Source organism: Symphodus melops (genome assembly GCF_947650265.1).
Source record: "Symphodus melops genome assembly, chromosome: 23".
NCBI lineage: Eukaryota > Metazoa > Chordata > Actinopteri > Labriformes > Labridae > Symphodus > Symphodus melops.
Window position 1 is genome coordinate 3,583,581 of NC_136713.1, and position 10,000 is coordinate 3,593,580.

Sequence of the window (10,000 nt, forward strand, 5' to 3'; positions counted from 1 at the left end):
TTTCTGTAGAGGTCACAAAGTGCTGCATGATGGGCTCAAAGGTCAGGGGGGTCAAAGGTCAGGGGGGGTCAAAGGTCAGGGGGAGTTCTTTAACATCACTCTTTGTGTTTCTGTTCATCCACCAATCAGGTTCACAGAGGAGGCGGTCTGCACCTCCTCCCTCACCATGGCTGAAGACAGTTGTGTCGTGAAGGAGAACGGCGACTGCGAGGCCGCACGCCAAAAAAATGACATCAGCATCATCATGAACATAAGCCCCGCCCCTGGCCTGAAGAGGAAGCAGCTGCTGTGGCAAAGCGCCATCAGAAACATCATTGACCAGCACAACCTTTACTCGCTAAGGCTCGCTGGCGGCCTGGAGCGGGGAAAGCACCGCATCACCGTCACCGACGCCTACATTGCTGACATCAACAGGTATGATGTCATCAGCAGGTGACCTGATCCTGACCTTTCCCCTGGTAACCTTTGCCCTCTGTGTCGTCTTACAGGCAGATCCGTAACAAGGCGTCTCGCGGTGCGTTCTGGCAGAAACGGCGCTCGTCTGCTGCTCGTGTCCACCCGATGACCCCAAAGATCTCTGTGCCGTTGAGTCTTACACAAGACTCGGTGAACGCCGCCGACTTCTTCGTGTCCCGGGGGGCGTCAGTGCGAGGCGTCTTCATTCCAGCTCTGCAACACACGTTCAAGTAAAGGTTCACACTCACACATCTTCAGATGTTCACAGGTGTGTCACTCACCTGTCCTCAGGTCAGGAGACCTGAGGACAGGTGAGTGACACAGAGGTCACAGAGGTCACAGAGGGGTCACTCACCTGTCCTCAGGTCTCCTGACTTGGAGAAGGTCTATCAGCAGTTTTCGTCGGGTCAGAGAAGAACGTCGCTTGTCGTCACGAACGTCATCGACATCCTAACCAGACTGTTCATCCTCATGCTGACCTGGCCGTCTGGTTGGTGGGGCGTGGCCTGTGATTGGCTGGCTGGCCTGTCAGTCCTCCTGTGGGCTGTGATCTGTGTGTTGGCTCTGGCAAAGAGGGACGTGATGTCATCCCCACTGTGGCTGAGGTATGCTGGGAAATGTAGTCAGAAAAGAGATTATGTGTGTGTGTGTACCTGTCTCTCTCTCTCAGGTGTGTGTGTACCTGTCTCTCTCTCTCAGGTGTGTGTGTGTACCTGTCTCTCTCTCAGGTGTTTGTGTGTACCTGTCTCTCTCTCAGGTGTGTGTGTACCTGTCTCTCTCTCAGGTGTGTGTGTGTACCTGTCTCTCTCTCAGGTGTGTGTTTGTGTACCTGTCTCTCTCTCAGGTGTGTGTACCTGTCTCTCTCTCTCTCTCTCTCAGGTGTGTGTGTGCACCTGTCTCTCTCTCATGTGTGTGTGTGCACCTGTCTCTCTCTCTCAGGTGTGTGTACCTGTCTCTCTCTCTCAGGTGTGTGTACCTGTCTCTCTCTCTCAGGTGTTTGTGTACCTGTCTCTCTCTCAGGTGTGTGTTTGTGTACCTGTCTCTCTCTCAGGTGTGTGTGTACCCGTCTCTCTCTCTCAGGTACCTGTCTGTGGTCAGCTGGTTGTCTCAGACCCTGCAGGTGTTTGTGTACCTGTCTCTCTCTCTCAGGTGTGTGTGTACCTGTCTCTCTCTCTCTCAGGTGTTTGTGTACCTGTCTCTCTCTCAGGTGTGTGTGTACCTGTCTCTCTCTCAGGTGTGTGTGTACCTGTCTCTCTCTCAGGTGTGTGTGTACCTGTCTCTCTCTCAGGTGTGTGTGTACCTGTCTCTCTCTCTCAGGTGTGTGTGTACCTGTCTCTCTCTCAGGTGTGTGTGTACCTGTCTCTCTCTCAGGTGTGTGTGTACCTGTCTCTCTCTCTCAGGTGTGTGTGTGTACCTGTCTCTCTCTCTCAGGTGTTTGTGTACCTGTCTCTCTCTCAGGTGTGTGTGTACCTGTCTCTCTCTCTCAGGTGTGTGTGTACCTGTCTCTCTCTCAGGTGTGTGTGTACCCGTCTCTCTCTCTCAGGTGTGTGTGTGTACCTGTCTCTCTCTCTCAGGTGTGTGTGTACCTGTCTCTCTCTCTCAGGTGTTTGTGTACCTGTCTCTCTCTCTCAGGTGTTTGTGTACCTGTCTCTCTCTCTCTCAGGTGTGTGTGTACCCGTCTCTCTCTCTCAGGTGTGTGTGTGTACCTGTCTCTCTCTCAGGTGTGTGTGTACCCGTCTCTCTCTCTCAGGTACCTGTCTGTGGTCAGCTGGTTGTCTCAGACCCTGCAGGTGTTTGTGGGCGTGTTCAGTTGGGCGGAGAGCGATCACTCCTGGTACGTCTTCTTCTCTCTTTTCTCCACGTACACCTTGCTCCCCCTTCCTCTCCTGTGGTCCATCGTTGCCGGGGCAACCACCTCCACTCTGCACCTGCTGCTGGATGTCTGCCGTCACTATGGCGACCAAACCTTCATCATGAAGGTCAGACATTCTCTCTCTCTCTCTCTCTCCCACTTTACAAACTCTGGAGGTGTCCCATCACGTGGTCTGTTACCTGTCCAGGTGTTGTCCAAAGCCTTGCTGTACCTGGCCATGAACACAGCAGGTCTGTTCATCCACTACCTGTCCGACCGGACTCAGAGGCAGTCCTTCTTAGAGACCAGGCGCTGCATCGAAGGCCGAGTGAGACTGGAGAGAGAGAACCAAAGACAGGTACGCAGGTAAACCCCCCGGGCTGTAAAGAGCCTGAGTCCAGGTGTGCTGATGATGTCACTGTGTTCTCCAGGAGCGCCTGGTCATGTCCATCCTGCCTCGCTTCCTGGTTCTGGAGATGACAGCTGACATGGCCTCCATGGACGACTACCTGCTGCCTCAGCAGTTCCACAAGATCTACATCCACCACTACAGAGATGTCAGGTAGAGTCAGACCTGAGGGGGGGTGGCTCTGCAGCTCGGGTCTGTCCCGTGTGACTCTCTCTCTCTCTCTCTCTCTCTCTCTCTTTCAGCATCCTGTTTGCTGACATCATCGGCTTCACGTCTCTGTCGCTCATCCTGTCCGCTCAGGAGCTCGTTAAGACTCTGAACGAGCTCTTCGGCCGATTCGATAGGCTGGCCGAGGTGACGTCACCATGGTTACCACATCACTTCCTGTTTACGTTGTGTTTGTGATAATGACGTTGTGTGTGTTTGTGTGTAAAAATTTGTGTGCGTGTGTGCGTGTGTGTAAATTTGTGTGTGTGTGTGTGTGTGTGTGTGTGTGTGTGTGTGTGTGTGTGTGTGTGTGTGTGTGTGTGTGTGTGTGTGTGTGTGTGTGTGTGTGTGTGTGTGTGTGTGTGTGTGTGTGTGTGTGTGTGTGTGTGTGTGAAGGAGCACCAGTGTCTTCGTATTAAGATCCTCGGGGACTGTTATTACTGTGTGTCTGGAGTCCCGGAGCCGCAGAGAGGCCACGCCCGCTGCTGCGTGGAGATGGGCCTCAGTATGATCAACACGATACGGTACCAGCACACACACACACACACACACACACACACACACACAGAGACCACAGTGTGTGTCTGCTGCAGGTATGTGCGTCGGGAGATTCAGCAGGAGGTGGACATGAGGATCGGGGTTCACTCGGGGTCGGTCCTGTGTGGCGTTCTGGGTCTGCAGAAGTGGCAGTTTGACATCTGGAGCTGGGACGTCGACATCGCCAACAGTCTGGAGGCCGCAGGAGTGCCGGGGTCAGACACACACACACACACACACACACACACACAGAGCTGAGACAGGGGGGACTTCCTGTGTCCTTACTGTCTGCAGGAGGTCGTCTAACCCGAGTCATGTCAGATCAGTCACATGACTGACCCGTGTTAGTTGGATCTTTGAATGCTGAAGGTTGCAGGTTTGAGTCTCAGTCCCCGTCTCGCCTCAGGAGGATCCACATCTCTCGGGCCACCCTCGACTGTCTCGATGGGATCTACGAGACGGAGGCGGGGAACGGCCAGGAGCGCAATGAGTTTCTCCGGAAACACAACATCGACACGTACCTGATTCGTCCCGCACTTAAAGAGGAGGCGGAGCAACCGAGAGCGAGGCGGCCGAGCTACGACGAGATGACGTCGTGGAGCGCCGAGCTGCCGTTCGGAGACATCCTGGGAATGAACTTTGTGAGAACAAGATGAGATCATACTGTACCTGAGATTGGTTCAAAAAGCTGACTCTTTTTGTCCCTCGTCGCTCCCTGTAGATCCTCGCCACCTTCACTAACGGCTCACTCACCCAGCTGCCCAATCAGATCGCAGTGCAGCGCTCGGGCTCGCGTGAGGTGAACAAGAGAATCTGTCAGGCCATCGAGGTCCGCAGCAGCGAGCGAATGAGGAAGGAGCACATCACCACCTTCACTCAGGTGTTTAAGGACTCCCAGATGGAGGGAAAGGTGAGGACTCCACTTCCTGTAGTGGGCGGGGCTATTACTCAGGTGACGTGAGCGGTCATGATCATTTCTGGTCGTCTGTCTGTCTCAGTACTCCCAGATGAGAGACGAACTCTTCAAGTCCAACATGGTTTGTTCCTTCATCCTGCTGCTGCTGCTCATGGCCGTGCAGGCGCTGATCCCCGCCCCCAGGTACACCTGTCCTCTCACCTGTCCTCTCACCTGTCCTCCCACCTGTCCTCTCACCTGTCCTCTTACCTGTAATCTCACCTGTCCTCTCACCTGTCCTCTCACCTGTCCTCCCACCTGTCCTCTCACCTGTCCTCTTACCTGTAATCTCACCTGTAATCTCACCTGTCCTCCCACCTGTCCTCTCACCTGTCCTCTCACCTGTCCTCTTACCTGTAATCTCACCTGTCCTCCCACCTGTCCTCTCACCTGTCCTCTTACCTGTCCTCTCACCTGTCCTCTTACCTGTCCTCCCACCTGTCCTCCCACCTGTCCTCTTACCTGTCCTCTCACCTGTCCTCTCACCTGTCCTTCCACCTGTCCTCCCACCTGTCCTCAGGTTAGTGCTGATGGTTGTTCAGTTCGTCGTCTGCATCAGCATCTACTTCCTGCTCCTGCTGCTGACTCTGGGGGAGGAGTTTAAGCATTGCCCCGCCCCCCTGCAGTCTCTCTGCTGCTGGGTTCATGAAACGAAGTATGCCCGCACGCTGCTCACGCTCACCGCCATCACCATCAACTTCGGCGTTGCCTCCTCTGACATCGTGAGTTTCAGAAAGTTGTTTTGTTAAATTTTCCTTAAAATCAGAAAACGACTTTTAACCCGCCGCTGATTATCAGACAACGCCATCGTCCGTGGAAGTCTTCCTGTTTGCTCCCTTTTGTTTCCCGGGGTAGAAAAAAAGTTTCTTCAGGAAAAGGTTTCGATTGTTCCTCCTCCTCTCCTTGTTTCCTTGTTTCCTTTCCTCCCTCCAGCTGTGGTGTGACTCATCAGAATCTCACATCAATAGCAGCGACTCTCTGCTGACTCCGCCCCCTTCCACCTGGCCTGACATCAACATCTGCACACATCCAGAGGTGAGCCGGACTCCGTGACGTCGTTTCTTCGTACGTGATAATCAAACGAGCTTCTGATTGGACGCTGTCTCTGTGAACAGTACATGGTGCTGAGCGGGGTGGTTGCTATGGTTACCTGCGCGGTGTTCCTCCGGCTGAGCTGCGTGTTGAAGCTGGCCGTCCTCCTGCTGGCCGCCGCCCTCTACACCTACCTCATAGAGACACACAGGTGATTCTCCCTCTGCAGCTTTAATGACTGTGACAGCTGATAAACGTTCAGCCAATCACGTGACGGCGTGGTGTCTCGCAGGTCTCATCACCTGTGCAGGAACGGCGTCTGTGCGGTGCTCATGGTCATGTTCTTGGTGGTCGTCCTCTACAACAGCAGACAGGTGAGCTCGCTCTTTGTCTCAGACAGGAAACCAGATTTCTATCATCACGTGCTTCTTCTTCGTTGGTAGCTTGAGGCGACGGCACGTCTGGACTTCCTGTGGCGTCTGCAGGCGAGGAAGGAGGTGGAGGACATGAAGGAGCTGAGGGAGCACAACGAGTGTCTGCTGCTCAACATCCTGCCCGCCCACGTCGCACAGCACTTCCTGGAGCGAGACCGCAACGACGAGGTACCCGCCACCTGACCCGAGGCGTGCGTCAGTGTGAGGTCCAGGTGTTAACTGTGTGTGTGTGTGTGTGTGTGTGTGTGTGTGTGTGTGTGTGTGTCAGGAGCTGTACTCTCAGTCGTACGAGCGAGTCGGCGTCCTCTTCGCCTCTCTGCCTGGTTTTTCCGACTTCTTTGAACAGAAGGAGCTCGTTCATCAGCGCGTCGAGTGTCTCCGCCTCCTCAACCACATCATCAGTGACTTTGATGAGGTAACACACACACACACACACACACACACACACACGCACACACACACTCTGAGTGTCCTTCATGGTGTGTTCTGTGTGCAGCTGCTGGATGAGGGCTTCTTCCAGGAGGTGGAGAAGATAAAAACCATCGGCAGCTCTTACATGGCAGCTTCGGGTCTCTCACCTGACGGACAGGTGAGTCCTGACGTGTGATGTCATCACGTTAAAGCTGCTCGGGGTTAACCATGGAGACATGATGATGTGTGTGCTGCGTTCAGGACTACGAGGACCCGTGGCATCACCTGAGCGAGCTGGTTCTGTTCGCTCTCGCCATGCAGGAAACGCTCAAACACTTCAACGTGCACACGGGGAACGACTTCCAGCTCCGAGTCGGTACGTACGCACGTTCTCACGCCGCTCGCTCAACCTTCAGGTGTGAACGTTTGAACCATGTGACATCCTCTGCAGGTATCGCTCACGGCCCGGTGATCGCAGGCGTGATCGGAGCCACCAAACCTCAGTACGACATCTGGGGTCTGACGGTGAACATGGCGAGCAGGATGGAGAGCACGGGGGTCAACGGGAGGATTCAGGTGAGCTCACCTGTCTGTGGGGGCGTGTCTCTGTTTGTGTGAAGGTTTTAACCCCCCTCCCCCCTCAGGTGCCCGAGTCCACCAGCTGCATCCTGATGGAGAGAGGCTTCCTACGGCAGCTCAGAGGGAACATTTACGTCAAAGGCATCAGTGAACGCCACGGAAAGGTGAGAACATTTCGCTTGTCCTGATTGGTTCCTTTAAAAACGAATGTTTGTTTCTGGAATACGTAAATACTCCTTTTAAAAGAGGAGGTTCCACCGTAACGTGTCTTCGTTCAGGTTCGTACGTTTTTCGTGAGCAGTCGCGAGGAGCGGTCCAGTTTCCTGGAGCGTGGCGGTGGGCGGGGCTTCAGTATGAACAGGAACACACTGGGAGCTGTGGTTTACAGTCTGGTTCAGGCCAGGAAGAGAGAGAAGCTGATGGAGGAGAACGGAGGCTTCCACCTGGTGGAGGCGTCGTAGGACAAAGTGTGGAGCGTCACACAGCCAATCAGAGGACGAGCAGCTCGTCTCCGTGCCAACTCAAGCCGTGAACGTTGGACTCAAACACCCAAACAGCTTCTGTTCCAATCCACAGGTGAAAAGTTTAGTGGAGTAATGGCGAGTTTTTAAAAGTATTTTGTTCATGGACTGACCAGCAGGTGGAGCTATTTCATCAATCTGTGTGAACGAAGGCTTCATGGTTCGACTCACCTGCAACATCAACCTGCTGCTTTGGAAAGATTTCTGCACGAATCGCATGAGATTTTGGTTTCACGTCATCTGGACTCAAAAACGTTTGAATATGGAGAAGAAGTGTGAAGAGATGTCTTCACCTGGACTCACTGAGCAGCGAGTGTCTTCACCTGGACTCACTGAGCAGCGAGTGTCTTCACCTGGACTCACTGAGCAGCGAGTGTCTTCACCTGGACTCACTGAGCAGCGAGTGTCTTCACCTGGACTCACTGAGCAGCGAGTGTCTTCACCTGGACTCACTGAGCAGCGAGTGTCTTCACCTGGACTCACTGAGCAGCGAGTGTCGACGTAAAAGAGACGAAGAAGAAGTGACTTTAAAATCTCAGCCTCATGTTGGACATTGGGTCATATCGAATCAGCAACATCTCCGCCGGGGAATAAAAAGATATTAACACAAGAACTATAAAGGTTTTCTGTTAGCCTGGAAACTTGAGTCCTTCAGGTTGAGATTTTCCTGCAGTACCTGAATGCATCACAGCCATGACTTTTCCCATTTTAGTTTCCTTTAGTGAATAAAATACTTCCATAAATGTTCCTGAGCTCTGAGTTTGATTTGAGTTCTTCTGTCTTCAAATGTTGTAAATATTCCAGACAAACGAGAGACTGAGAAGCGTGTTCAGAGTTCCTGCAGCTCCTAAACGCCACGCAGCTGTCCGACTGTCTGCGGGTTAACCAGCACGCCACCCCAGACAAACGAGAGACTGAGAAGCGTGTTCAGAGTTCCTGCAGCTCCTAAACGCCACGCAGCTGTCCGACTGTCTGCGGGTTAACCAGCACGCCACCTCACAGCAGAGGAGCCGTGCTGCTCTCATTGATTACACGTTAAACTTCCTGAGTGCTCGTCTGATACAACCGTCTGCAGCTGTTTGACTGTTCTCACTCTTCACCTCAAACCTTTTTACACCTTCATGAGTGAAACAAACACATTAAATATGTTTCCACACTTCAGGAAGTTAACCGTTGAACCCTTTGTTGCCTGGTTGTTGTCCGGTTGTCGTCCGGTTGTTGTCTGGTTGTTGCCCCGGTTGTTGTCCAGTTGTTTGTCTGGTTGTTGTCTGGTTGTTGCCCTGGTTGTTGTCCGGTTGTTGTCTGGATGCTGTCTGGTTGTTGCCCTGGTTGTTGTCCGGTTGTTGCCCTGGTTGTTGTCCAGTTGTTTGTCTGGTTGTTGTCTGGTTGTTGCCCTGGTTGTTGTCCGGTTGTTGTCTGATTGTTGTCCGGTTGTTGTCTGGATGCTGTCTGGTTGTTGCCCTGGTTGTTGTCCGGTTGTTGTCTGGATGCTGTCTGGTTGTTGCCCTGGTTGTTGTCCGGTTGTTTGTCTGGTTGTTGTCTGGATGCTGTCTGGTTGTTGCCCTGGTTGTTGTCCGGTTGTCGTCAGGTTGTTGTCTGGTTGTTGCCCTGGTTGTTGTCCGGTTGTTTTTCTGGTATTGTCCGGTTGTTGCCCTGGTTGTTGTCCGGTTGCTGACCTGGTTGTCGTCTGATTGTTGTCCGGTTGTTGTCCGGATGCTGTCTGGTTGTTGCCCTGGTTGTTGTCTGGTTGTTGCCCTGGTTGTTGCCCGGTTGTTTGTCTGGTTGTTGTCTGGATGCTGTCTGGTTGTTGCCCTGGTTGTTGTCCGGTTGTTTTTCTGGTATTGTCCGGTTGTTGCCCTGGTTGTTGTCCGGTTGTTGCCTGGTTGTCTTCTGGTTGTTGCCTGAGCAGAGTTTGTGTCAATGAGGGTTCATTTAGTCTTCGACGTCCATCTTTTTCTCCAATAAATGGAGTCGTTGTAGTTGTTGTAGTCGTCGTCATGGTAACAACCAGCACAGAGAATCTGATTGGGGTTATGGCATGGTCAGTCTCCTCATGTCATCAAACTGACTCGACCCCGCTGACATGGACTGTGACTGAGGGGGCACACAGAAGGTTCTGGATCAGTCTGCTGAGTCTGAGTCCAATTGATTCAGAGTGAAACAAGAAATCACATGAAAGATGAGTGACCGACACTAATCACAGAGAGAGAGAGAGAGAGAGAGAGAGAGAGAGAGAGAGAAGGGGGGAGAGAGAGAGAGAGAGGGAGGGAGAGAGAGAGAGAGAGGGGGGAGAGAGAGAGAGAGAGAGAGGGGGGGAGAGAGAGAGAGAAGGGGGGAGAGAGAGAGAGAGAGGGAGGGGGAGAGAGAGAGAGAGGGGGGAGAGAGAGAGAGAGAGAGGGGGAGGGGGAGAGAGAGAGAGAGGGGGGAGAGAGAGAGAGAGAGGGGGGGAGAGAGAGAGAGAGAGAGAGAGAGAGAAGGGGGAGAGAGAGAGAAGGGGGGAGAGAGAGAGAGAGGGAGGGGGAGAGAGAGAGAGAGGGGGGAGAGAGAGAGAGAGAGAGAGGGAGGGAGAGAGAGAGAGAGAGAGGAGGGGGGGGAGAGAGAGAGGGG

At 53.3% G+C, this 10,000-nt stretch overlaps 1 protein-coding gene across 1 annotated transcript; it reads left to right on the top strand.

Annotated features, from left to right (window-relative positions):
- The first annotated feature begins 151 nt into the window (after positions 1–151).
- Positions 152–7,705, top strand: LOC306818460 (adenylate cyclase type 8). The gene is made up of 23 exons (XM_079336056.1): positions 152–414; positions 489–686; positions 822–1,061; positions 2,207–2,435; positions 2,517–2,666; positions 2,740–2,870; positions 2,960–3,071; positions 3,321–3,448; positions 3,518–3,676; positions 3,868–4,102; positions 4,183–4,371; positions 4,460–4,560; positions 4,937–5,138; positions 5,350–5,451; positions 5,532–5,659; positions 5,741–5,822; positions 5,892–6,050; positions 6,151–6,297; positions 6,379–6,471; positions 6,555–6,669; positions 6,745–6,869; positions 6,938–7,036; positions 7,151–7,705. The coding sequence occupies exons 1-23, from the start codon at positions 167–169 to the stop codon at positions 7,331–7,333; spliced, it is 3,555 nt and encodes a 1,184-aa protein (XP_079192182.1). The 5' UTR covers positions 152–166; the 3' UTR covers positions 7,334–7,705.
- Positions 7,706–10,000: the final 2,295 nt, after the last annotated feature.